The sequence below is a fragment of the Chlamydotis macqueenii genome, chromosome 9 (genome assembly GCF_036417535.1).
Source record: "Chlamydotis macqueenii isolate bChlMac1 chromosome 9, bChlMac1.mat, whole genome shotgun sequence".
Lineage (NCBI taxonomy): Eukaryota > Metazoa > Chordata > Aves > Otidiformes > Otididae > Chlamydotis > Chlamydotis macqueenii.
In genome coordinates, this window is record NC_141564.1 from 16,635,209 (window position 1) to 16,662,904 (window position 27,696).

Below are 27,696 nucleotides of genomic sequence, written 5' to 3' on the forward strand. Positions count from 1 at the left end.
CAGAGCCCCTTCCTCAGTGCCTTGCACCTCCTGCCCCGCGTCCAGCGAGCAGTTTGCAGGGGGAGGCCACAAACCAGATGGCTTAGTCAAGGGATGGTGACAATAACCCCCTCCCAGTGACATCTGGTGATGTACCACCAGTTGCACAAGTTGACCCCCACTGCCCCCTGCCATCAGCTGGCGCATCCCCCCGCCCCAGGAGCCAACGGCCACTGCAGCCCTGACCCCAGCAGGGAGGGACACCCACCATTACCCCACCTGAAAGGATGCCACAACACAACCAGGCCCCTTATTAACTTAAGTTTATTAGGGACGGCATTTTCACTGCTATGCTGTGCGATAGTCCTGTGGGGAGGGCTCCAGTTCCCAGCCGGGGCAGCCCCTTGCGCTCCCTTGCAAAGAGCTCGCTGCCTTGGCAAGTTCCAGTGTTGCTGGTAGCGGTCAGTGCTGGGCACAACCCTGCCCTGGAGACCTCTGCCAGGTTTGCAAGTGCCGCTGCTTCCAGACAAAGTCCATGGCGGAGGGTGGAAACCACGAATAAAACAAAATCCCTTCCCTCTTCTCTGAAAGTACTCAGTGCTTCTAGAAAGGGACGCGGGCAGCCTCTCAGCTGCTGTCCCACGACATTAAAGTGCTTCAAACAAAACAAGGTGGATGGAGGTGTGCTGCTGAGGCAGCTCTGGGGAAGAGGGCGCCGGCTCTGGGCGGCAGCAGGAGGGCTTGGCTTGGGGTTGGGGACAGGCAAGACCAAGGCGGACCAGCGTCTGGCAGCCCCAGGGCTTGCAGGGCCGGAGAGCAGCTACTCCTCTGGGGAAAACAAGCAGAAGACAGGAGGAGGCAAAACCCCAGGGGAGTGGGTGGGGAGCTGAACCCCCTTTCCCAGGCTGGAGGCAGCTTTGTCAGGGTGCCGCAGAGCTCGGGAGAGATGCTGCCGTGCAGCAGACTGACCCCAGCAGCGAGGCTTGCAGCCGCCCTCCCAGACCAAGCCCTGTGGCCACCTCTCCTGGTCCCAGCCTCTGCCCCTCGACCCTGCCACCTCACGAAACGTCATGTCCCAGCCTCAAGCCAGGGCACACGCTGCAAGAGCCGCTGCCCCTAGATGCCTTCTGCCAGCGTACTGCTCCCCAGTCCCTCAACACCCTTCTCTCACCTACGCAGGCCACACCATCCTTCCAAACACCCCACTGCCACCCCACCCATGCTAAGGTGGCTCTGGATGCCCACCCGTGCCGTGGGCTAAAGCATCCCCCTGCGATGCAGAGGCACCTCCTTGACTGACCGCCAGGCCCAAAGCACAGAGCTCACCCTGTACCGCAAGGTCCGACCCCGCGGAGCTGTCAGTCGTGGCAGGCAGCTCTGCATTGGTGAGGGACCGGCCCTTTGCAGCACTCCAGTGCCAAGCCCCTCTCCCCCGTGCACCCCCCATTATGAGCAGGCTGCCCAGCTACCCCGCTGCACTGCAGCTGGGAAGCCTGGAGGCTCTGCCTAGCTCAGGGACCCCTCTCCCAAGAGCAGCAGGAGATCTACTGGGAAAAGGGGACACCTGGCAAACACCAGCTCGCTCCAGGGGTGAAGAACCAGGAGCAGGACAGCCCTGGAGGTTTTATACTGGTGAGTCCCAAGCAGATCATGTGCCCGCTGAAGAGGCATTTCAAGCAGCACCTCCTTGGGGTGGAACACAATTAAAAATACAAACAACCACATTAAAAAAAAATAAAACCAAATCCAGTAGATTAAAAAAAACCAACCAAACAAAAAACCAACCTAAAAGAACAGAGACGGAGGCTGGAGGGATGTGGCCAGAGGGCTGAGCCTTCACCCGCATCCCCACAGGTCTCGGGCAGAAGGCAGCTGCACGCAAGGCAGGTCATGGTGCCACCAGTGAGGTCCCACGTCACCCTTAGAGGAGGACATGTCCCCCGAGGAGGACTGACTGGCAGCACGAGGAGGAGGTGGGGTTGAAAGCCTTGTTTACCACACCCTCCGGCCTGGGGATCTGCCTCTGCCAAAAGCCCTGCAGCACCGGTCCCCTTGTGCGGCTGCTCCGGGGACAATGTCCCTTGGGAGCACAGGCTGTGGGTGGAGGGCAGGGAAAGCAGCTCAGCACAGACAGCGTGGAGAGGTGAGGCAAAAACCTGGCATTTTCACCACTGCCACCTCCTCTGCTCTGATCCTGGAGTTAGAGCAACCGCTCTCTGGCAGTGTCCCAGATTGGAGAAAGAGAGCTGTTAAACGGACAACCAACCCCAAACCCCCACCCTCCCTTCATGCACACAACCCCCAGGAGCAGGCCAGGGGATCAGAGGACTCGGAGAGCTGATTTTCTCCTCCAAGGAGCCGATGTGGCCAGAGCTTCCTAGTACCCAGCTGATGAGCAGAAAGTGCTGACCCCTGGAAACCCCACCGGGGAGGAGGGCACGGGACTGGCCGCAGCCCTGCCTGATCCAGCATAAGCGACTGCTTGGAAAAGGGCCCTGTTCTGCCTGCAGGACAGGCAGGAGCAGCTGCCTTTCCCCAAGCAAAGGCATTGGAGGGCGTGTGCAGTACCTGGAGCAGACTCTGACGATGGAAGATGCCCATTCCCCAGCCCAGCACCACTGGAAACAGATCCCTCTGAGACAGCGCTCCAGGCCTCCTGCCTGTCCTCCTCATCTCCAGTCAGTGGGGTCAGTCTCTGCTGACGAAGGCCATGCACATAAATAAACCCACGATCTGCTCCTCTGCTGCAACACGCTCATGTGGCTGCCACGGCCTCTGGCTGCTCCAGCTCATCTTCGTAGTCCGAGACATAGGACTCCATGCTCTGCTTGGCCAGCAGCTCCCTCCGGGCTCGGAGCCGCTCGCAGCGGGGACAACGAGTGGATTTGAAGCAGGATTTGTGGTAGCAGGCTTTGCACTCTGCAGAGAGAGGGGGAGAGCATGGCTGAGGGCTGGCAGGGGCTGACACAGACCACCCGGCACTCTGCACCCTGGAGGGATGCTCCAGGCTTGTCCAGGAGGACATTTCAAACCAAAAGCCATGGCAGAACAAGCACCAGAAATGGGGATCCAGCACCGTTCTGGAAACAGCAAGAAGTCACACTGCAGGGTCCCTGCACCGGCTCACAAGGCCTTTGGGAGCACAGGCAGGAGGATCCTGCTCCGCGCAAGCTCCCTCCCCAAACTTTCCTGATTCTCCAAGGAAACAGCAACTCTTCCTCGAGTTTTCTCTGGCATTGCGCTTGCCAAACCAAGGCTTGCATTTTGTCAGGAGCCATTTCAAGCCAGTTCAGAGTTTGCTCCCAGGCTGAAGGGACAAGCTCTGCTTGGCCATTAGTACTGGCCATTATCAAGTATGACTCCTGAAGCGGCCTGGGGATTTCTTGGTAGGCAGGAAGGGCACAGAGACAAAGCCTTCAAGTTCTCTCTGCTCCACAAGGTCAGCTCCAGCCATGCAAGCAGGGGCAGGGGAGCTGCATGCAGGCTGCAGCCCGTCCCGTAACCACAGCAGAAGGGAAGGCAGGGCTCCTCAGATGCCTACCTGCTGCAGTCACAACCCGACTGACCGCTGCCACCGGGGCAGGCAGCGCACAGTGTGGTCAGGAAGGCTCCACCGTGCCAGCGGCCCCGGCCAAACACCGTTACAATGCTGATCTGCTGCTGTGATAACATTGCACAGAGACACAGGCCACACAGAGAAGCGCTCTGGACTGGCTGGCTCTGTCTCTGCCTCCACACCTCTCACTAGCAAAAATGCCACTCAAACTGAAGAGATGCCTTGCTGGCCCCAGGGTCTGTCCCCTCCCTGTTTCTCCCCAGCATCTCACCTTCACATGTCCTGCACTTGTTGAGCTCAAAGGGGAAGATGATGTCGCCTTCATTCTGGCAGAACTCGCAGATGAAGCCTTTGGCTTGGCACAGCTGGAAGGAGAAAAGGTGAGGAAAAAGCAGCTAAATCCTCCTCATCTACCTAGCAAGCTGGGCAGGAGGTAGAGCGGAGCAGGACAGCAGGACACAGTGTCCTGCTGTAACCACGTGGGACAGCCCTTCCCCAGCACAGAGCACACCAAGGCAGAACCAAATGGGGGCAAGCCAAAATGGGGTCAGAAAAATCCCATACATGCTGGGTAGCAGCTCTGTGGAGCAGGCGGAGCAAGGAGCATTCAATCAGTTAATCCAGTGGCTGCCCTGCACATCAAAGGCCTCCCCCTCAGTTAACTATGCAGCAAAGCTTGCTCCAAAGGGTGTTCCTGAGGGTGCGGAGCAGCACGGGAGGCAAGCAAGGGGTCCTTACCATGCACTTCTCAACGTGCAGGCTGCCTGCCTTCAGAAGCTCCGTCAGGCGAGGCACCAGGTCCCCTCTCTTTGTGGCACTGAGGTCGCTCAGCGAGTAGAGGTGCAAATCCTCCGTCAAGTGGCCGGGCACCGCATCAAAGGAGTCCAGAAGGCTGCAGGACAGAGAAACCAGAGCTCAGAGCAAAGTAACTCCACGAAGGCTCCTCTCTCCACTGCTTCTGCTTTCTCTCCCCCTCCACTCCCCTCTCCCCTCACTGCTCATTGCACAGTCTGCACAGATCCCCATTGCAGATTGCCACAGGACAGATCCAGGACAGCAAAACAGCTTCATCTCACAGCCCAGGACTCACTCTTTAGCTAGCCGGCAGGTCTTAAACATATTCTTCATGTGGAGAAGCTGTATTCGCAGCAGCTGGAGAGGAAGGGGTACATGAGAATCAGTAAACAGAGCACAGTCCTTGGCCAAGCATGTCTGCCCTTTTCCTGCGCTGGTGAAACAACCGCTGCTCCTCAGCTGCTGCTCCCCTGCTAACGAAGTGTTTACACCACGCAGGACAAAGTGAGCACAACCACAGTCACATGCTCCAGGAGATAAACCAAAGCGCAGCTGGACACCAGGCAGAAATTCCCTTTGAAATTCCTGCGTGAATGGACAAAGCACAAGATGTGAACGGAAACCCACGGTCCTGGGGTTTTAAGCCTCAAAAACGGAAATATCTGCTTCTCTCCAGCTTCCCTGGAATATGGCTTACAATTGGCAGTCACCCACCTCAGCCAAACCCCACTCAGGAAGGTGTGGAAAGGGTCTTACCCACACTTGGTTGAGAGCCTTCACTTTCCGGTACAGGGCAGGATTGATATCCTGCACATTGAAGAGCGGATCGCTCCAGATCTTGCTCAGCAGGTCTTTGGAGAAGTTGCTCACGTAGTACTTGCTGAAGTCCCACTTGCGCAGGATGCGGCTGGGGATGACCATCTGGGCATTCTCGTGGCAGCACTGGCAGAAATACTTCCCCAGGTACTCACAGTACCGCAGCCGCTTGATGTAATCTGGCCAAGCCCAAGCGGACAGGGAGGTCAGGCGAAGGACAGGCTTTGCCCAACCACATAGTGGATTCCCAACATCGCTCAGCATTCCCAACAAGCAAGGCAGTCTGCCTTGCCAGTACCATCTCCAGCCCCAGGGCGCTCAACACTGGTGTCTGCAAGCACCTCTGCCAACTGCAGAAGCCTTCGGGACCATAGTCAGGTCCCGTGCAGCCACATCTACCTACACATTCAGAGATGGCTGGTCACAGAGCTCTGCAGCTGTACCCACAGCAGAATCTGCCAGGAGCTTTAGGACCCCAACAGATGTCTTTGCCATAGAAGACTCAACATCTGAAACACCCTCTGAAGGGCAAGCTGGCTGCTCTTTGCCTCCACCAGCCCCATGACCTTCTGGGGCAGGAGGCTCCTCTGCAGGCGGGGCACATCCACGTGCAGATGGAGCTGGCAAAGGCAGTGCACCATTTCCCCAACGACCTTGTGCTGAGCTCTGCCACCACCCACCCATTCTGCATCTCCCCACTTGTTCACCGATTCTTCCTCACTCTCCAGCTACGGATCAGGGTCCCAGCACTCACCAGGATCAGTCCGGATGCCACAGCCTGCACACCGGTAATTCTGCTTGGCCACAGCCACCTTCCTCCTGCCCAGAGACAGAAGACAACTCGCGTGAGTCCAGCCCTGATGGCACCTGGCAGCAGAGGACAGGCGCTGGCACAGGGCTGGATGCCAGAGATGGCAGAAGCGTTGTCCACTTAAACATGGACAACAGAGCCAAGGGGGAAAAGCCTGTTGCACCCTGGTGCAAACCAAAGGCACGGCAAGGTTTATCAACTTTGGTGTTGATGGAAAAAGGTTGGAAAGGGCAGGTGGCCGAAGAACCCTCGGCCACACGGATCCTTACGTTGGGGCTGGGTGAACATTGAAGATGATCTGTGGTCGTGGTGGGGCCCACTCCAGGTTTCCGCGCACCCGAATCCTCAGCTTGTAGATGTCAGCATGTTCTCCATCGTCAGGAGAGATGGGCAGAGAGTCAGGGATGGGCAGGAGCTGGGAGAGGCAGGCAAGAGGGTCAGATCTCTGCCTGGTACCGCAAAGGCAATGCACCTGGCTGCCTTGCCAGACACCGGCAACTGCAACCCTCTGGAAAACTGCCAGGTATCAAGCTGCTGTTTCAGCTGAATAAGGGCTAGAGAAGGGATGTACCCAGAGATCTGGGCACTCTGCTGTAGGAGGTTCCGGTAGCAGACCCTCTCTTGGCTGCACCCATCTCCATAGTCCAGACAAAACCTCCTCCAGCTCCACAAAGGGATCATCGGGACTAGCAAAGTCCCTGGGTAGTGGGCTGAAGCCAGGGGTTCAGGGAAGAGCGATCAAATGCAATCAGTGACTAGGGAGTCACACCCCTACCTTCTGCGGGGCGTCGTGCTCAGGGACCAGCCACTCCAATTCAGAGGCAGCCGGGAGCTGCATGCCTTCAAACTGTTTCAGCAAGCCCATGGCCACAGCTTCTGCCGAGTTGGAATGGAGGAAGGAGTGGGATCTAGACAGCGAAGGGAGTTAGTACTGAGTCTCACAGCTGTGCCCTCCTCACAACCCCAGATACGGGTCCCAGCTCAAGCTGAAGATGCTCCCTTCAACTCTGGTACCTTATTTCGGCATTAGAATTTATATACATGATTGATTTCTGTCTTTGCAGCTGCCCCCAAGCAGAGCTGACTAATGGCACAGCAACAACTGTTTAGAAAGGCAATCAAAATATATCTTACTTAATGAAACCTGTGCCTGTTTGCAGAGGAAGCTGCAAAGTGAAAGCCAGTGTCTGTAGGAGCCAGAAGTTAACTGCTCTCCCAGTATGAACCTACCCAAGAAGCTGCCAAACAGGGACACAGCTTTGTATCTCACCCAACGAGCAAAGGGGTCCCCGCATCCCAAAAGGGCTTTGTTTTCAGAGCACTAACACAGCAGCTGTGCTTAAACCAGGTTGTGATTCACCTCCCCACAGCCCCCACCTCTTCAACCCAGGGCAGTACTGGGAAAGGACAGAGTACTTCATGTTTAAGATGCACAGAGAGCCTGCAAGCATCACTGTGTGCCAGCAGTTCTACCTCTGGGTCACAGCACAGCAGCGAGGGCTGGAGAGAAGGTGGCAGTACCATGATCCTGGTCATCCTAGGTGCTGCTTCCCAAATTTAAGACTAGGACCCAGCTGGAGGGATGTCCACTCCAGTGCAAAACAGCAGCTGATGCATGTGGAAGAGCAGAATTTGGCAGGAAGGGGAACTTGGTACCAAGATGTCTCGCCATGAGTCAAAGACGTACATGGACTCCGAGGAGAGAAAGGACTTCCTGCTGGAGTCTGGGTTCCTCTTGATGTCTGCATCTGAATCACAAACAGACAAGATGGAGTAGATGGGGAAGGATGGGAAGATACACTCATTTCAAACCAAAGCTTCACTGTAAAATTCATCAAGCTGTTCAAAAGCACGTGAACTACAGCATCAACTTCTACAAGTGGCACAGAACAGCAACGAGAGGTGCAGTCTGACCAGTCACCTGTCAATGTTACAAGGGAAGGATGTGGTGGGATGCCACAAAAACAGTGAGCCTGGAGTTTGGGGAGACAAGTGGCTGCTAGTACAGGTCACACACCCAGTCCTAGCGAAGACATGGCCTGGAATGGTACACACAGAGGAGCTAGGAGAGCAGGGCAGCAAGGTTAGCAAGAAGGTTTAGTAGCTCCCTACACACACCATAGATGCTGCAAGGGATTAGCAACGGGATGCAGAGCCTTTCTCTCTACTTGACCACAACCTGTAAGATCAGGTGTTGGCCATGCCACAGCCTGTCAGCGACTGCACAGCCGGGGCTAGCAGCCTCAGCCCAGCACTCCAGAGACATGTCAGCATCCACGCAGAGAGTGGCCAGCAGCCACGGGGGCCAGCCCTCTGCAGAGGCCACAGATCCATCTCCTGAGGAGCAAGGGGTCCAAGATAAGGTGCAGGACACTGGGGTCCTGCTCTCTTGACCGATGTCTCCAATAGCCCTGGGCTGCCCCACATCCCTCCTTGGTGCCAGCTTTGGGTACCGGGCAGTACCCAGAGGTACAGTCATCAGTCACCTCTTTCTTTCATTCCAACAGGTTTCTCTGCTAAACTCTAAGAAGGAAAACAAGGACCCTGGGACATGAGACCCTTCCAGCAGTACAAGGTGGGCAGAAGCAGGCAGAAACCTTGCTTCATTACAGACTCCCAGAAACAGGACGGGCAGGCACATGAGGAGAAAGTACTACAGGTCAAGACAGAAGAGGCCAATGCTGCAACCTTCAGCCCAGGAAGTGTCTTTTCTTGTACCTCTGTGGAGCTCTGGGAATGGGGGTCTGCAGTGACCACGTGGCCCCTAAACACAGGCTAGCAGCTCTCCCAACCCTGTGTCCCAGTGCCTGGCTAAGGGAGGTACAGCTCGGGGTCCCTGCTCCTCCACCCCAAGCAGGGTGGCTAAGGGGACCCCACACAGAGCCCACCTGATCCCAGCCAGGCCAAACACACAGTGAGGCCCAGGGAATCGCAGCCTGGCTGAGTGGAGAGAGCCACACCCTGAGCCATCGGCTCCGCTAGGAAGAGCGCGGCTGTCCTGGCAGCAAGAGGAGCAAGTCCCAGTCCTGCCTGCAAATTTACAGACTCACGCTAGTGGAGTTCAGCATGGATGCGTGACCCTCCTTGTTTGACATCCATTGCTAGGAACAGGCACAGCAAAGCATCCTAATGCTAAGGAACCCGCATATCTACATAATGCAAATCAACTTAGCTGCAGAAGACAGAGATTTCGGGGAAACCTGGCCTCTTGACCACGTAGGGCACCAGCCAACCACACCTGCCATGCTCTAGTGCCTTCAGCTCTGCACAGGAAGGTGTCGCATCGTCCTACGCTACGATGAACATGAGCGAATAGCGGGGCACATGCAGCAGTGTGGGCCAAGCATTACGGGGAGGCAGAGCCAGCGTGCTCAGGCACTGGCATTGTCGCAGGGATGGCAGAGGGAGCCAAATCTGACCCCAGGCTCCTGTTGGGGCTAGCACTGGGATCTGGCCACCACTCACTTCCCAACTTTAACTGCAGACCCTCCCCAAAAGCCTCCTATTAGCTGCCCAAAACACCTCTGCTGCCAATGCCTTCACCACACGGGACAGTCCCCAAGAGGCTTGTGAACAGCCACAAAACCTAAGGACATCACCGTAGCCCCTGCATGCCAGCTTCAGGCCAGGATGACACTCCCTGGATTAAATCCCTGGGCTATAAACACAGGACACAGCACAGCTGACGGGGAAGCTGTGAGCACCAGCAGCTCCGCAGGAGCCAGATGCCTGACCAGAGAGACCAGCAGCAGCCCCCGTAGGCTGTTCCCTTGCTAAAGCGAACAGGGAGCACATGAAGGTTATTTAAATGCAGCCAGCAGGCCAGGAGGATTAGCTAGTAGTACTGCAAACAACAAAAACACCAGGCAAGACCTGGCTGCACGTGATCCCAATGCCCAGGGCCTCCAGTGTGTACAAACTGCCTGTGCCCTGTCTGCTCTCACTACTTTTCCCTCCGGGGCTCTTTGTGGAAGGATTCTTCTCACAGTGAGGCCTGGGCAGGATGGGAAGGGTTGGCCATGGTTCAGATCAGAGCTACACCATGCCAGCTCTGCCGAGTCAAGCAGGGTAACGCTTCCCAAGGCACTTGGGATGGAGACCTGGGCCCAGCACAGAGGACTCTGCTCTCATCCAGGCCAGGCTCAGCCTTCAGCAGCTACGGAGCTACAAAGCTGTGCCATTGCCCTGCCAAGCCCTACCCCAGGCAAGAGAGGTTTTCACCACAGCAGGCACATTTAGAATATCCAAAATACCGCCTGGCAAAACGCCCTGGGGGATGGAGCCCAGGGCAGAGCTCCTCTGCCTCCTTTCTGCTCCTCACCAACATCTCCTCCTGCAACAACTTTTCTTGCTGATGTCTGGATGATACTGGTCACAGTTCCTGAATCAGGCAGATTTTTGAAAAGTGTGCACATGTGCACATGCACACACACACACCTTGCACACACACGCACATGTGCCGCAGGGGAGCACTGCGGGGTACTACCTGAGAACAAGGAAGCCATTGACACTGAGAGGCCGTTCTTGGACATTTGAATCAGGTTAGATCCATCGTTACCATCTGCATAACATGGTGATGACAAAACAGTTGACTTCAGCGCTTCAGCCAGGCCAAAGAGAAAGGGCATAATACAACAGCAGCACTCACACGAGAGAAGTCCAGAACTGAATTCACACACCCCTCTGCGGGCTTCAAAACTGAGCCCAAAATCTAGCCCTCAGGGACTGAAACGAGGGCTTTGCTGTCAAGAGTCAAAGACAAGAAGTTTGAGAAGTTTATAGCTTGAGACTGGACTGCTCAATTCTATCTTTAAAGTCAGTGAGATGGAGGTACTGCTGAGATATAAGTCATCCACCTTGGGGGATGAACAAGGCTCTGAAGGAAAGGGGCACCCAGGGACCCAGACAGGTCTCCTGTGGGCAATAAGCTCAGCCACCCAAGCTACCAGGAGCAGAGACTACAGGTGCTGCAGGTCAATACCACCGCCACCCAAGAGATAAAGCAGTCAGAGCTACAGCTCCTTCTGCCTGGGAAGGAGGAGAGCTCTCTCTAGCTGTGACGGCCACTGTGTGGACCAGGCAACAAAATGGAAATCACCTACCAGCCAGGTGCTAAATGCTAGAGAGCTACAGAGGATTTCAAAGGAAAGTCATGAGGGAAACTGGTTGCTCTGTTCATGCTCAGAGTGCAGCCACTTGTTTGGGAAAAGCCATCCTGAGGGCCAGAAGGACACGCTCTTCTTCAGCAAGACTGACCTCAACACAACCACACCAAGAAGCCTGTCTCTACGCAAGAAGCCAACACAGCTGTTCCCTCCTACCTCGGATCTCGTACTCTTCCACATCCTCCGCGGAGCCGGAGTCAGAGAGCCGCATGGAGCCATGGGAGCTGAACTGGGACCCACTGTCTGTCGCCACGAGACCTGGGAGAAATGCAACACAGCCAGGCCATCAATGGAAGCGTGAAGGGTCACTAACAGCTAAGGGAGAAGCTGATAGCCAGGTATGGCCAAGGCAGGGAGGGATGGAGGTCAAGGATGGAAAACACTATGGATTCGAAATGAAATTACATTTCACAACTCGGGGCCAGCAGCGCACAAGTGTTATCAACGTACAGTATCAGTCCCATTACAGTCTTCAGCAGCAGCAGAGTTTCACAAATCTCTGCAGCACCTTGGTAGGATTACGATTGTTTCCCATGAACGAGCAGGAAGGTAGGAAGCTATGAGGACAGGCAACAGACAGAAAACCCACATCCCACTATAGCTGATGAGGCCAAAAGACATCACGCACTGTCTGAGCCCTCCTGGCAGGTAGGGAACAGGTGCCTGGTGCGGATCTGCTGGCGCCGAATGCGAATCTTCTGTTTAAGCTCCTGGATCTCCTTGTCGCTGTCTTCCTCCTCCTCCTCCAGCTGCCGGCTCATCATGTTGCATTTCATCAGCTCAATGGCAGCAATCAGGGACTCTGAGATGCTGAAGTGGGCATTCTCCTGCAAGGCAAGAGCAAAAGCATTCAAGGCTGTACCACAGAGAAACTAGGAAGCCTTGGTAAAATCTTGTTGCCCACCTGTGACAGGAAAAAGTTTATTACTCATGGAGGGTGGTAGAAAGATCTTAATCCCTGTCAATCCCACGAAACCTGACTCTTCTATGAGGACCTAGAAACTAAAGCCTTCTTGAGCATCAGAATACTCACAAAACACAAGGGGCATCCTAAGAAGAGGATGTGCAACACATCCACTCTGGGGAGTCAGCACATGTCCCTGTGGAGCCGTAACATGTTGCAAAGCTGCTGTGTATACGTTGGATGGGCAGATTCTGGCTGCCAGACACCACTGAGGAACTCAAACTTGAAGTTCTGTGCACAGGTCTGTACCTTCTCCAGGTCTGCACAGCTGCCGAAGTCCTGCTCAGAGAGGTAGCTGATGAGGGACTGCCCTTCTGAGGGTCTTCTGAACATCCCTTCCCCCGAGCTCAGGTACTGGCCAGAGTCTAGAAAAGCAAGCGACAAACATATGAGGGAGGGACCTGCTGCTATCTCCATGCTAACAAACCCTGCCAGTGCCCAACCAGCATCTCACAAGCAGGTGCCGGCAGCTGAGGCCACCACAGCTGATGGAGGAGCCTGACCAGGAGCGAGCATTGCCGCTGAGGCTGGCTGCACTCACCGTACTCCATGTAGAGGGAGCTGGGTGTGCTCAGTTCGCTGCTCTGGGTGGAAGCAGAGACTGGCCCTTGCCCTCTGCCTGGATCGCCGTGGGACTCTGGAATGGAAGACAACACCAGGCAGACATCAGTATCTCCAAGGTGCCCAGCTCAGAGCACAGAGTGAAATGGAAGGTGTTCAACATCACACAGGCAGGCACAAATGGATGAGAAGCAAGGAGGGACATCCTTCTCCTCCATGCCACGGCTGAGGACAGGCCAGGAGGGGACAAAGCTAAAAGGGCATTTCAGACAGGAGAGGTGAAGGGGAAAGAAGGAGAGAAGCTCCTGAGAGCCATGGAGTAGTTGAGGCCTCAGTCTTCCTCTCTTCAACCCCTAGCAGAGCTCCAGCAGTCTCCAGCCAGCGCCTCTGCCAGCCCCTTCTTCCTGCTGGAGCATCTCCAAGGAAAAAATTATCCCCCAGGACAGAGAGCCACAAGACAAGGGGAAACCTGTGCAGCCAAGGGATCTGTGGGGCTCTCAGCCCTGCAAAGCAGCATGGACAATGGCGAATGGAGGCATCTGAAGGACACGCTCTTGCTCAACTAGAAGCCAGAGTTCCCTGCACACAACCCTGGAGCCTGGGCTCAAGGTGACCTACACAGGCTGTGGGCAGGGCACTGCCCCACGCACACACCGCGGTGCAACTCCTTGCCGGGTTGAGCTGGCAGGGACTGCCAGGAGCTGGTGTGACCAGAGATCAACAACAGCTGGGGCTCTATGGAGAGCCATGGCCCCGGGGAGCGTCCAGACAGAGCGGCTGGGTGACAGAGGACTGCTGAAGGAGACTGAAAACACCTTGACTGGAGTGTATGGGTGTGGACTCGGGGCAGGCACCATCTGACATCCTGAGCACAACAGAAGGGCAACCACATCCTCTCCACCTCCTACTCCTCTCTGCTCCCAGCTTCATGCCATAACCCTGACGTGGCTGGAGGCTTCCAAGTCCACCAACACCAGCATCTCCCTGCCAAGACCATGAAGCAGCAGCCACCAGGTTGGGGCTTGGGACCAACCCACCCCACAGGCTGGGTGACAAAGGACATCTGCTGGGGTGGGAGGCTCTCACAGCTAATTGCTGGCAGGGTCTCACACAGCCACCTCAACCCTGGTGAAAACTACCATGGAAACCACCTCAAGATCACCAGCCTGGGAGATGCCACGTATAACAAAGCCTACTGCTGAAAGGCAGAGTGAGGCAGTGCCTGGCATCCTCTGTTGGAGCAGGGCACAGGGCTGGACATGTCTGTCCAGATGCCCACCACCTCCAGGAAGGAGCCTTCCCAGCCACAGAGCCCTCACACCCGGATGTGAGCTCAGCAAACCTGGTGCTGCTGTTCAATGGATGCAAAAGAAAACCGCCTGTTTTTTTGAGCTGCTGACTGGGGCAAAAGGATGGCAGCACCCCAGCAACTCTGCTCAGGAGAAAACCTGCCCCAAGCCCAGAAGAGCACCCAGGAGTCCTGGCTGTGGGTGCAAGCACAGCTGGCTGGGATGTGACTGAACTCAACCAACATCAAACCATCCCATGCCACAGATCCACTAAATGAAAGGAAAAATAAGATATCCATGGCCATGCCTGCTTAGCTGCCAGCCTTTATTTACTAGGTGAGAGACAAAACCTCTCCTGGCTCCCAAGGCAGTGGGGTGGAGGGAAGGGCAATGGATGCAGCTCAGGGACTTGGTGGCCAGCACTGCCCAACGCCATGCAGGGGAGCTGGGTGCCCTTCTTGGTCTGGTCCACTGCTCCCAACAACCAAGCTGGCATCTTCAGTCAGGTCACATGCATAAACCTGAGCACCCTTCAAAGCACCAGCTGGGACACACGGAAGAAGGAATTTTTTTTGTTTTCTAAATGGACACTAATGGGTTGATGGAAATCCTGAACTTGATGCAATGATCACTAATGAAGGGCTGTTATACTGGCTCCCAAACCTGCCACTGGATCTTCTATTATAATGGTGATATCCCTGAGGCCTCCTGGGCAGACAGAGGAGGAGGAGGGCAGCATTAAGAGAGAGAAAACAGAGACAGACTGGTTACTACTCAGCAAGGACCTCCATGAAGGCAGCACCAGTGGGGCAGACTCCCACTAACTGGTTGTCCCCTCACATCCCACTCCTCCCCACCATGCATTCACCCACTCAAGAGCACAGGAGGACCCTGCATGTTACCAGCAGGATGACGTCCTATCAGCAGGATGAGACCAAGCCCCAGCCCAGTGCCCTGCCATGGCCCCATGCTCCGGCCAGGCAAGGCCAGTGAGGAAGCAGAATGGCTAATGCCACGGCATCTCTGCCATTTTCTAAGTTTTTGGTTAAAGCTGCCAATACCAATAACAGACTGGCCCAGGACATTCTGGGGTCAGCCCATCACTCCAGTGTGGAGCAGGAAAGCTAAGGGTAAAGAGTAAATTTCCCAACCACTCGCCTACTGTTCCCCTTGCCAAGCTGATCCATGGTATCAAAGGGGCGGCCAGCATCAGCCTCCCAGTACAGAAGACTCTCACACCCCAAAGCCATCCCAGAAAATTAATCCTATTACCGTGCAACTTCCCCGAAGCCACGTTGGTGTCAGAGTGTGAACGCACGTGGCTCTTCTTGAGGATGCCCTGTGGAGCTGATGACTGTCCCTCTGAGAAGCTGGACCGGCGCAAGAGGCTCAGGCCCCTGCTTCCACCTCCACTCGCTCCCTGCTCCCCCAGGGATGAGACAGAGTCCAGCTTCTGGGAGCTGCTGGAGGAGAAGAGTTTGGAGCTGCTGCTCTTGGTGCTGTTGGTGCTGGTGCTGCTGGCGCTGCTGCACGCCCGGCCCCGGCGCCCCAAGTTCCCAATGGCCAGGTACTCCGGCCCATCGTTAGCATCACTCTGTGGATCATCCTGACTCCCCGTCCAAGTGTCCTCGCTCTGGCTGGTGGTGCTGGAGCTCATCTCGCTGGCCGGAGAGAAGGGCTCTTTGGGTGAGGGGACGTGGAAGCGGGTGGCAGAGCTGGGCTGCTCCAGCGGGGACCTGCTGTCACTGAAGGAGGAGGAACGGGTGGACGGGCAGCGCTCCTGGGGCTGGCCAGAGCTGGAGCTGACAACAGAGCTCGCTGGTCTCCTATCTGGACAGAGGTAAGAGCAGGATGTCACACACCGTGGCACAAGCAGAACACCCTACAGCAATAAGCTTGTGGCTTCACACCAGCATGCCCACCCACCATAGACAAAGGCCAGGAATCTCCCTCCCAGCACAGGCAAAGATCTTCTCACACCCATCCAGCATGATGACTTCAAGAACAGAAAAAATATAAAGTGTTTTTTGGATCTATCCTGAGCTTCCCAGCCCACCCTTGTTACCTGACAGGCCGGAGGAGGCTGGATGGTGGAGGCTGGAGAAGGACCCAAAGCAGCGCTGCTGCGTGCAGCCTGCAGCAGGGACGTACGGGGATGCAGGGAGGGCAGTCAGGCTCTGACTCTTCATCACTGAGGGCAGACCGTCACTCCTCCTGGTATGCTGAAGAGAGGTGGCATCATTATAAATCAGCATTTATAGGGCTACACATCAAAGGAGCAGCAACGGAAAGGAATCGACCTGCGAGCGAGCATCTGGTCACCAGCCAGCAAGAGATGCGGTAACCGTGGGTCGGGAGGATGGGGAGGGAAAAATGCTGGGGTGCAGAAGGGAAGTGGCTCTTGGTTCACAGCTATATGGCAGGCTCCTGTTGGGAAATTACCAGGCTCTCAGCAAAATGATCCAGGCAGCCCAGCGCCCCAGGCAGATGGCTCTCCTGTCCTTCATTGTCACGGTCACACATCTCTCTTGTGCCAGCAGGACTCGAAGCACACAGGGATGGCAGTGACGTGCCGGCCAGCTGAAAGAACACAGCCCCCATTTAATGAAGCCTCATTAATTGCCTTCCTCTGGGGAGCTCTGTGTGAAGAAAGCAGCTGCCGTTCCCTCCTCTGGGGATGGGGCAGATGGCACAAGGCTGTAGAGGGGGTCACTGGTGTCACCAACAGGAGTGGGCACCCAGGTGTCCTGGGGTGCTGCTTGCCCCCTCTGAGAGTGACTGTCCCTCACAACCAGGCAGCTCTGCTTGCTGGCCCCAAAGCTGGGACTGCTGGAGAGGGCATTAGAGGTGTCTCTTACAAGGAACTGGTCCTCAAGTCCTCATACTCAAATCCTCGATGCCAGCCAGAAGTGAGGTGCCCCACTATAGGCTCCACACAGCCATCTCCCCCACCCTGACCCCTGCCAGGCTCATGTAGGCAGCGCAGGGACCATTCATCCCTCTGCTCCCCTCTTGGAGCTTCTTTTCCTGCTTCCAAGTCTAGCCCCTTGTCCAAGGGCTCCGTGTGCCCTGAACGAGACCTCACACGAGCAGCCAAAGCTGGACGGTGACTGGGGAGAGCCAGATGGAAAAGCCAGGACCTCAACTCACCATGGAGGTGTCGATCTGAGCCAGAAGCCTGGGGTTGTTCTGCTCGACAGCCTCCAGGCACTGCAGCATGGCCGTGACGTGGGCGTCACTGAGCAAGAAGGCAGTGTCTGGAGAGAGAAAACTGCTGCTTCTGAGAGGTCCCTCTCACCCGCGTGGTTTGACAGTGCCAGTTGCTCACATGCAAATCTCCTTTTCTGCCATCCCCCCTCACTCCCACGTGGCTTGGAAATGCCACCAGTTAGATATTTTCCTATTAACAAGGACAAGGCTTGTTTCTCTTTACCTGCGTAGAATTTCCTGATGTACTGCCGGTTCCCCAGGAGCGGTCTCAGCTGTGCCGACAGGCAGTGGCACTGCAGGCTGTGCTGCAGCCACAGCTGCGCGATGGCCTGGTCCCCCGGGCCCTCGGGGTCGGGCTGGCCGCTCTCCTGCAGGCTGATGAACTGAAAAGGGACACCAGGCACAGGTTAAGGAATGCAGAGGGGAGCAGGGCTTGTTCTAACACAAGCTTTGGTCCTCCTGATAACGGCAGCTTTCCAGCGCTGGTCACGGTCAGTGGGAAGGAGGACACATCCCAGCAGCTCCCCAGCCACTAGGGAGACAAGAGCACCAGGGAGGAACAGCACATCAAAGGTCAGCCAGTGACCAAAGTCCTCTGACAGCCACCAGCAGTATGAATTTCTCCTGCACGTTCTCCCACCCGTGTGCCTTGCCCCTGACCCAGAGAGACCCCACGCTCCCAAATCCAACCAGTCCCCTGTAGTGACGGTCATGTTCTTGCTGACGACACATTAACTGGGGAAGGTGACAGCTAAACACTTGAGCTGTTGCAGCTGGAAGAGCCAGACTGGAGTCACACCCCACATCCCCCCACAGCAGGCCACACACAAGGATCACCAGTGGATCAGCCCCTTGCTCCCATCCAGGGCAGGGACCATGGATATTGGCACAGGGCAGCCGAGGGCCGAGAGCATCCCCATGTGCCAGCAACCGGCACAAGCCAGGAATGGTAGAACCAAATGCATGGTGAAGCCACAACCCAGAAATGGGACAGCCCAGACCTTTAGAGATTTGCACAGATGCATGAATCACCCCTGCACACACACAAGCACTGCTTGTGCCGGTTCCCTTGGTGATGCCCACTGCACCCGGCCAAGCCGAGCTGGAGACTGGCCTAGAAGAAATAAGCGGACGATTGTCTCAGCCTAAGCCATGCTGAGTTCCCAGGATGTGGCTTGTACACAAACACACGGCTGCTTCAGCCTCCACAAGCCATTGAGCCGCTTTACCCACGGCAGACCAACAGCCAAGGTTCCGCTGTCCCACCATGAGGCTCACAGCTCAGCTGCCCTCTCCTCTTCCCGCTGGGCACACAAGGCCACCCCACCAGAACCCACCTTCTCCAGGTGATGAGCAGAGCCAGGACTCAGCCAGCGAATGTCCTTCACAAACTGCCAGTAATCCTTCTGTCTGCAGCACACCTGCCCGGGACAGGCACCATTAGATACCACCACCCAAGTCCCAGTTAAATGGCACTAGACCCCCACTAGACCCTTGCTACCATGAGAGGATAGCGCCTAAACCTGGCAAGATGGGCCAGAAAATGGGCAGAAGAAGAGCAGCACTGCTTTACAGAGGAAAACCAAAGCAAGTGTGTAACACAGTCTTGTAGATCAAGGGACCAAGTCAAAAAAACACTGGTGTAATGTAGATAAGTTGTCTCCTGCCCCTCCCATGATGATCTCTCAGTTGTGGTCAGCCCACAAGTGACCAGGCAACAGATCCCTCGAGCTCCTCTTCTTCCATCAAACAAGACCCCAGTCCATTATGCTGTGGAGACAGAAGAGGTCTTGGGACAGAGACAGGACGTGGCACTGAAGGGCTCACACCCCCGCTGCAGTGCAATAAGGATCCCAAAGGCCACCCGCAGCTCATCGGTGGATCAGGGAGCAGACTCTGTGCCTCTACGGCCAGGCAGGCAGGGGCACACAGACAGGAGACGGGAGCTGACTTCAGGTGCCAGCTACATCAAGGGCAAAGTGTGTTTTGGGGGCCTAGCTCTGCCCAATTCTTCGCAATCACTCCGTGCATGGCAGTATCATGTACATATTCCTGGTCCTTTGAAAGTCTGCCAAGTTCAAGGTTGACCAAGTTCCCATGTCATCATTCCCCTTCCTGCTGGAGCAGGACCCGGAGGGGAGCCCTGACACCTCAGCACCACAGTGTCACGACCTCAGCGAGACGACACAAAGGGTAACATGGAAACACAGCCCAGCAAAACCAGCAACCATCACTTTCTTCTGAGGCAAGCCACCACGGAGGACACCAGCACAGCTGAGCACCCCAGGTAAGAATTCTGGCGCTGCATTTTAGCAGCTCTTCACTGTTGTTTGCCTCAGCTCTAATCAGACAATGAGTTATTTTTTTCTTAGTTATTCTTCCCGTTAAAGAGGAACCGCAGCAGAATTGCTGCTTTCCTCACTGCCCTATTGGGTGAAAACACAGCCCCAAAATGTCTCTCTTCAACAAAAAGCTGATTTTTTTTTTTTCCTCCATCTCTATTTCCTCTTTCCCAAGCATCAGAGGAATGAGTTCTGTTTTGTGGTTTATTTGTTTGGGTGGGTTGGTTTGGTTTTTTAAGACGTGAGAACTAATATGGCAATTTTAGTCCTCTAGATTGAATTGGGGTTTTCTGAACAAATAAATAAAATTCACTCAAAAGTTTAAAAACCTCTTACTCTCGTTCTCTTAACATGTACATATGGATTTTTCACCTTTTTTTAATTTATTCCCAGTTGTAGGAAAAAAGTTGGTAAGAAAATAACAAGTAAAATGAAGAGTTTCGCTGGAGCAACTTGGGAGAATATTGCTGTTAGGAAGCTGTGTTTTTAAAGGTCTCCCTTTGCAGCTGATCTAGCCTGACTGGTGTCACACGTGCCTGAGCAGGGGAGACGTTTCCAGGTAAAAGAGCTGCCTTTGCCCATAGTAAAAGCATCGAGGAAGGCAACACACGGTCCTGCTCTGCAGGTCTGGCATAAGCTGTCACCGACAGACAGATATAAATAATGTAAATCTCACTTCCTGAAGCCTACTGTTAGTACGTCTGTCAGGAGGGAGTGCTGCACTCCTCACTCGTAAAAGGCAGCTTCTCTCTCTGCAAATCTCCCAAAAGTCGCTGGCCCGCACCACTGGGGACTAACGGCAACAGAGCAGCACCGAAACGAGTGCTGACTGCAAAAAATAAATCCAGGGAGCAAAGCACCCCGCTGGGATCACCTGCCAGCCTGGCTCTTCCTGGAGGCTTATTAGCTGGGGTGCAGCGCTGCACGGGCGCGGCTTTCCTGCTCCTGGATCCCAGCTGGCCCGAGCCTGGGGCTCCTCTGCATCGCGCTCTTCTCTGCACGGCTCTCTGGGTGGCAGAGCCTGCCCTCAGGCACGCCCTGCAGACGTGCTTCAACTTTCCACTATAAATTAATTGTGGTGGTAATTGCAAGCTGAAGGGGAGATCTTCAGGCCTCTGCACACAAGCGGGATGGAGAAATTCTTCCAGGCAGCCATGAGTGAGCAACTGCAAGGCATGATGAGAGCCTGGAAAGAAATCTCATTCACCAGAGCGCAGATTCAGCTGCCAGCTCCGTTACTAAGACAGCTAACCAGAAACAGTAACGATGCAAGGTTTCTCTTCCCAGACCTCGCTGGGGAGTTGTCCAAGTACACATGATACGGGGCTGACGCACTGCGAATGCAACTTTATCGCTTGGCTGCAGCAGAAAGAAAGGAGAGAGGGGCTGGCCTCAGCGCAGGGGGCATAGGTACTTAGAAAAACTATGTCGAAGGCGGATGAGATAGAAAGAACACACACCCAGGCCCCTCTGACAACCACGTCTCTGCCAGGCAAGCTCAGTTCCTGCTTCGATCATTTCTCACACTGCTGCAAGCACCGTACCCACTCCGATATGAGTACTGGAGCGAGCTGCAGGCAGACAGGACTGTCCTAGCTGCTCATGAGAGGCACTGAAGCTGCTACAGACAGACAACAGAGCTGGCAGGACAGAGCCCTACCTTGTCGTGGATGAGCCCGTGGTAGAGGATGCTGTGCATGTCTCTGCAAAGCCGTTCCAAGCCGCCATACTTGGACCAGACATTTGGGTTGCTGGTGGACACCAAACCTTCCACTGTGGTCTTCAGGTTGCCTAGCAGCTTCCAGTGCTCCTTCCTACAGAGGAACACAGCAAGTTGCATCAGATACACAAGAGGAGCTTCACAACAGGGCCATGGTATTGCACTCTCTTCAAGGAAACTTTGGTCAGGCTGAAATCTTTGGTGGTTCAGAAGCTAGCAAAGGTGAGCTAAAGGACTTAATACCTCCCTGTGGTCTCCCACACATGGTTTGTGAACAACAGGCCATATCGTAATGATTCTTGTGATGACTGGCAGCCATCACCAATGTGGTGTCAGGAGGCAGCCAGAACAAAGACTGACGGCTCCTGCAATATACCGATTGCTCAGCATGGCCAAACAAAGCTGTAGGACATCTTTCTAGGCAGCCTCTTGCTTCACTCTCACCCTTTACCAGAGACTGTTCAGAGCAGCAGCCTGTCAGGAGCACAGCAGCTGTAAGGCAATGGCATGATATCCACCACATTGACCAGACATCAATCACGTCGCACCTGCATTTACAGAACGCAGCGCTCCCTGAGCAACGTGCACGGTATCGAGCACTCCAGCGCCGTCAGGACGCAGAGGTGCTCCCCTCCAAGGCTGGTAACTCTTCACCTGCTTCTCCACCCGTACAGCTGCTCTCTGTCCCCAGAGCTGCTGTAGGTGCAAGCCGACTTTACTACAAAAGCATTCATCATGTTCTGGACAGAGATTAGCAAACTGCAGGTGTACTCTAGAGCTCGCACAGCATTTCTCATCGATATCATCCCCCTTGGCTACCTTGCACACAGCAAGAAATCACCATTATCCCCCATAAAACGGGAGTGATGCTGCAGAGAGGTAATGTCATTTGCCTGTGCAAAAGCAACTTTGGGGAAGGAAGCTTTGGATGACTGAGCTCCCCGCTCAAGCTGCTTGACAGCGTTGCCAAAGGAACAGCAGCTGTCAGAAACACGTCCTCACACAGGAGCCACTCCGTCAGAAGCAACAGGAACGTTGCAATGTATATTTGGGGGTGTAAATACAAAAAAAACCCCCCATGCCTCTGTAGGGTTTGTAATAAAAGCACTGTGGGTGACAGCTCAGAATGGAAGTCCAGCCTTTCACCTGGGAAGAAACAAGCCATGGTATTTCAGCTGTTAATCCCTTCCACAGCTGAAAACAAAACAGATTTCCAAAGCAAAAGAAAAGAAAAAAAGGAAAATAAAGGTAAAATAAATAACATTATTTAAAACTGCTCTCATTTTCATCCCTTGTGGACAAAAGTGCAGGCTGCACACTTCTGCGGCACAGAGAAGGATACTAAAAAGTAACATAATCATGATATTTAAAACCAAGCTTTTTTCATCAATATTCTCTTTTTGCGACTTATTCATTATTGCAAAACCAATTACATGAACAAGAAGACCACCAAGTATTGGCTCTACCTCAAGCTCCCCATCAACACAAGTTCATCACAAGTTCATCCCGAGGAAACCTCACCGCTTTCAGTGCTCACCTAAGATTAAACCACGCAGAAGCCAACCCATCCCACCAGCAAAGCCCGTCACCCAGACAGCACAGGAGCTGCGAACCAGAGCTGCAATGCATCAAGAAGTACGCACACTTTTATGATGTACTCAGACTAACGAGCACGGTCAGGCTTTATCTCAGGAGAGAGGGAAGAAGGAGATCCAGCTCGGGGAGACATAGAAAACGGATCCAGCCGTTCTCCTGAATTTATGGGCTTTTCCCATCCCTGGGCTGAGGGATGAAGATGTTCTTTGACCAGGGACCAGTAATGCCCAGAGCGGCATCGCCTGTTCCTGATCAAAGAGCATCTGCAGCCACCGAGCTCAAAAGTTCACCAGCTCCTCCCCAGGATATTTCTAACACTCAGAGTTAGGAAATGCAAGTGAAAGCTCAGCCACGCTGCTGATCTGCCAAGTCAGTGAGTCAGGGAAACTTCCTCTCATGTTATTTCGTGCTATAAAAAGCAGGCATTGTGCACAGGGATTCAGGGGTAGGACACACAGAGCTGTGCCTTACCAAATGTCCTGTCTCACTAAAGGAAAAGCCGTGCATCTCCATACAGGAAGGAAACCAGGATCCAACAGATGGAGTCACAGCTCCCTCCCAGCACAGGGAGACTAAGATTAAGCAATCCTCAAACAAAATAACCTCAAAATGTTAAAATATTGAACTCAGAAGCACATAGGGAATGAGCAGCACAATGAAAGCACCTTTGCAGAGGTGATTCAGAAGCCATCAAAAGTGAATTTAAGACACTTAGGATCCCATGGCACTTGTTGGCCCAAAGCAGTACACAAGTCGGACGCACAAGACCCTCCCGATACCCAAAACCCAGCTGTTCCTGGGTGGGAACATGGTGCATGCTGAAAAGCATACAGTGACACAAAATTGAAGAAATGAAGACCCACGGAGTTGGCTGCAGGTGGCAGGGGCACGGAGAGAGCACAGCTAACCACATTTCAGCCCTGACCCAGCTCGCGGCAGGGTTTGCTCCCCTCCCACTGGCAGGGCCTGAGCTCGGGCTGCCAGGAGGGACGGCAAAAGCCTGGCTCCCAACCGCCCTCAAGTTCCCTGTTTCAGCAGGTGTTCAGAGCAGTATTAAGAAACCCGCTTGTTTTTTTCCTGAATAAAGAGAATTCTCCTTTGCTAGTGCTAAAACAGTCTCAGATGGGGTAAGGCCAGTTCAAACACATCGTGAAAACACCCCGACTTACAGGAAGGGCAAAGTGAGCAGCACGCCCCGGCGAGGTCACAGTACACGAGCAGAGCTTACGCTGCAAGAACCACACGTGCTTCTGCTCTCCTGCTCTAGCAGAGCCTGGTTCCTCCAGCCAGAGGGGCCGAGGGTGTTTGCAGGGGCCATTGCTGTGGAGCACCAACAAGACCTCAGCCACATCCTCTCCTTCCTTAAAAATTACCTCCAACTCTGATTCAGCCTCCAATTTTAACCACCAGCTCCATAAACTCAGCCTGGGTGCTGAGTCTCCTTGCTTTACCACCACAAACTCTATCTCCAGGTACAGTGACATCACCCACGGCCAGGAACTGTTACAAATATAACTGAATCTTTTGCACTGGAGTGATAAAAGACAGGACCCAGCCTTGGAGCAAGAAATGGCTTAATGCCCTTGCTGATGACGACAGGGAAACGCTGCTGCTGGCCCAAGGCTTTCTCAGTCGCTCCACACCAGCAAGGGTAGGAACTTCTCTTGGTCCAAGTCAGCAAAGGTGACTCACAGCAGAGGCAGGGAACCATGCTGCTGACTCAGGTGAACTTCTTCGTTGACAATAAAACCGAACCCTAGTTACTTTCCAAAACAGAATCACAGAGGTAGCTGGCATTAAAAAAAAAAAAAAAAAAATGAAGCCTGTTTTTCTCACAAACAACATCTGCTTTGTGTCTGCCTGTGCTCTGCAGGAGGTATCTAGCAGTGGCCGCTTGAAACTGTCCTCTACCTGGAGGAGTCTCTCAGTCCTTCTAAAGAGGTCGGGCTGAGGACACCGAGGTCGTGGAAGGACTTCTGCCAGAGCTCCAAGGACATTCCCGTGTCAGCTATCAGTTCCTCCCATAAATCCCAAAGGCATCACAGAACCTGCCGCCATGCACAGCCTTCTCCAGCCTCACTGTTCCCGGGTCTCCCAGACAACCAGCAGCCCTTTTCCCCGCGCTCCCGCGCCTGCTCCTCCAGCAGGCTCAGCACCGCTGGGAAATGGGATTAAAAGAAAGGCAGGCTTCGTGGAATTCATCCGCAGCCACGGGGAGTGGCTGAAGAGGCACAGGAAGCCAGAACAGCTCTGCCAGCCCGGCGGATCAGCCTCACAGTGCCCAGGCTGGCTGGGAAACCGAAACACAGGGCTGTTTGCATCGCTATAAAAAGCTTGGACGGGTACTAAAACCGGGGACACAGCCACAAAAGGCTCCCCCAGCAAACGCAGCCCAGAGCTGCTGCTCGCCGAGGCACCCTTGCTCTGGCAAAGGATGAGGGAAGCAAACAGGGATGAAAGGTGTTTTTTAGCCTTCCCCTACACATGGCAAATTGTTTTTCTGTCTGCTTATCCTGGAAAAGCCTCCCACAACCTGTGGACAGTACGCTGGGTCCATCGGGCTTGGGTCTGCGCAGGACCTGCGCAGGACCTGCCCGGAGAGCACCGGGCAGCCAGAGGCAGCAAGGGCAGAGCAGACCCCCAGGGCGGCCCACCTCCCCCGGACGAGCCGCTCACCTTCCTCCATCGCTCCCAGCACAGGTTCTCCTTAGGGACCCTCTCCTCCGGCCCTGCCGTCCCTGGGGGCCTTGCCGGTGCCAGAGCCGAAGGTGGCAGCTCTTTGCTAACCCACTCCGCGCCCCCCAGGACTGCTGCATCCTCCACATCACCCACCCGCCGCCCCGAGAGCCTCGACAGACATGGGCGTTACAGCCCCTCAGGAGGAGGGACAGCAAAACCCTGCACAAGATCCTCATTTTCCTCTCCTGCCCTGGCACAAGAATGGACTTCAGCAAAACAATTTTTGCTTCTGCATTTCCCAAGATCTGCGGGAAGATGGATCCAGCGGCCTCTATCCTGTCGCCATCGGTCACAGCCACAATCTACAGCGAAACAGCTCCTCACCGGGAATTAAAATGCTGAACCATTTGCACAAAGGACAACCAGGCCGTGCAAGGCCCGTGCCAGCGTCCTCCCGAGTGCACCAGCGACAGCCCGGAGAACAAACAGCCCCCCCGGCGCCCTCCTCCTCTCCCGGGGGGAGCGCTGGGGGTGGCAGCGCGTCAGCCCAGTTATTAGTCACACGATGGTGGAGTCTGGTAGTGCAGGACCTGCACTTGCAAAGGCAAGAAAATGCACGAAGATGATTCTAGAAAGAAAAAAGAAGTGAATGCAATCGATTCCTTTCACCTTTCTGAATCTGCCAGGTCTGAAGCATCTGCAAAAGAGGGAGAACAGCCATGCAAACCAAAATGCAGCCGAGACCCGCACTACAGCTTTAAAAGCACCGGTAGCCCCCGGCTGACATCGCCGGCAGGAATGAGTGGCTTGCCGAGCCCCCCAGAGAAGGAATGCTTCTCTCCCATATCAAGTTTCAGCTGCTCCCTGCTCACCATTTCCATTTCCACCCAACATCTGCCCCGCGCTCCCGAGCGCCAGGGCAAAGCCAGAGCACAAGGCAAAGACCGAAGCCACGCAAAACCTGAAGGAAATGGTAGTCATCACCGAAACAGCTCCAGGGAACAACCTCTGCGGCTTTACAAGTGCTAAGAAGGAAAACCACGCCGAAAGCACCATCGAAGACCACGCAGGCGAAGCCACCGCAGCGCGGCCATTCTGACCGCCAGCCACATGGCCGGTGAAGGGCCTCACCTTCAGAAACAAAATTTTTTTTCAGCGCCTCAAAGGCCAACTGCTTTGGGATGGACTAGACCCCGTCCCAGAGCCAGCTGCAGGGCTGCCAGAACGGCGTCAAGGCGGGACGGCTGCGCCCCTGAGCAGGAGGCGTCCCACGCCGGGCCTGGGCAGCGCGGCCTTGGCCACAGGCGATGGAGAGGGGCTGTCACCAGCGCGGCGGAGGCAGAGCAGCAGGGGCTGAGGGCGCACGTCGGTGGCCACCGCTGCCCCTCTAGTGGCCCAGGCGCTTGCCCGGAGCAGGGCGATGGCAGCCAGACGCTGCTGCGTCCTCCCCACGCGGGACCGGACCGCGGGCAGCCGGCACGCTCTGCAAATGCCGATCCCCGCCCGGCACGGGGCGGAGGGGGGGCACAGGTACCCCCGCGTCCGTGCCTCGGTGCTGGGTGCGCACCCCCGCTCCCACACACGCCCACGCAGCAGACGAGCTCCCCGGGGGCACCCCGCGCACCCCCGGCGCTGCCCAGGCACCAAGCGCACGCTAGCGCTGCTGCCACCCGTGTTCTTGCACGCACATCCCGCGCTCCCCGCCGTGCCCTAGATAACCTGCACGCACCTCCCGTTACCCCACGCGTGCACACACAACACCCTGCCCCCACGCGCGTCTTGCCCCCGGTGCCAGCGCACACGCTCCCCCCACGCCCACGGCACAGACACGCAGCGCACCGTGCCCCCCCCACCACACCTCCCCCGCGTACCCACGCAGGCTCCGTCCCCCCGGTACACTCACACCTCCTCACCGTGTCCTGCCCCCACACGCACACCCACCGGCGTGACACGCACACACACACCTGCCGCGCCCTCCGCCTCGGCGCGACAGGCCTCCCGCACACGCGTGTCCCTCTCCCCACGCGCGGCCCCACCCACCTGCTCTCCGCGGGCCCCTCGCGGGGCCCGACCTCCATCCCGGCCGCGCGCGCGGCCCGCCCCGCCGCCACCGCCCGCCGCCGCGCCACCGTCACGTGGGGGCGAGCGCCCGCCCCGCCCCACCCCCGCCGCGAACTACAACTCCCGGCGCCCCTCGCGGCTGCCCTGCGCCC

The 27,696-nt window shown here is 55.5% G+C and overlaps 1 protein-coding gene across 4 annotated transcripts; it reads right to left on the reverse strand.

Annotated features, from left to right (window-relative positions):
- Positions 1-285: 285 nt before the first annotated feature.
- Positions 286-27,583, reverse strand: RUBCN (rubicon autophagy regulator). 4 transcript variants are annotated; one of them, XM_086755085.1, is made up of 23 exons: positions 27,524-27,583; positions 21,149-21,302; positions 18,484-18,567; positions 17,370-17,529; positions 17,087-17,193; positions 16,379-16,516; positions 16,002-16,158; positions 15,209-15,766; positions 14,600-14,644; positions 12,628-12,723; positions 12,336-12,451; positions 11,751-11,949; positions 11,279-11,380; positions 10,444-10,518; positions 7,645-7,705; positions 6,733-6,865; positions 6,227-6,372; positions 5,901-5,965; positions 5,087-5,325; positions 4,626-4,687; positions 4,274-4,427; positions 3,807-3,900; positions 286-2,898 (listed from the first exon to the last, which is right to left on the reverse strand). In XM_086755085.1, exons 1-23 carry the CDS (start codon positions 27,559-27,561, stop codon positions 2,735-2,737), a joined length of 3,147 nt encoding a protein of 1,048 aa, XP_086611211.1. In that variant the 5' UTR covers positions 27,562-27,583; the 3' UTR covers positions 286-2,734. The 4 variants fall into 4 exon arrangements, with proteins under 4 accessions (XP_086611211.1, XP_086611212.1, XP_086611213.1 ...); XM_086755086.1 differs by lacking the exon at positions 14,600-14,644; XM_086755087.1 differs by lacking the exon at positions 10,444-10,518.
- Between the last annotated feature and the right edge of the window lie 113 nt (positions 27,584-27,696).

Coding starts and splice junctions, on each gene's coding strand:
- RUBCN (XM_086755085.1), bottom strand. CDS start 27,561: ATGGAGGTCGGGCCCCGCGAGGGGCCCGCGGAGAGCAG. Junction 18,568..21,148: donor ACGGGCTCATCCACGACAAG/GTAGGGCTCTGT, acceptor TGTCCCGGGCAG/GTGTGCTGCAGACAGAAGGA. Junction 2,899..3,806: donor CAAGTGCAGGACATGTGAAG/GTGAGATGCTGG, acceptor CTCTCTCTGCAG/AGTGCAAAGCCTGCTACCAC.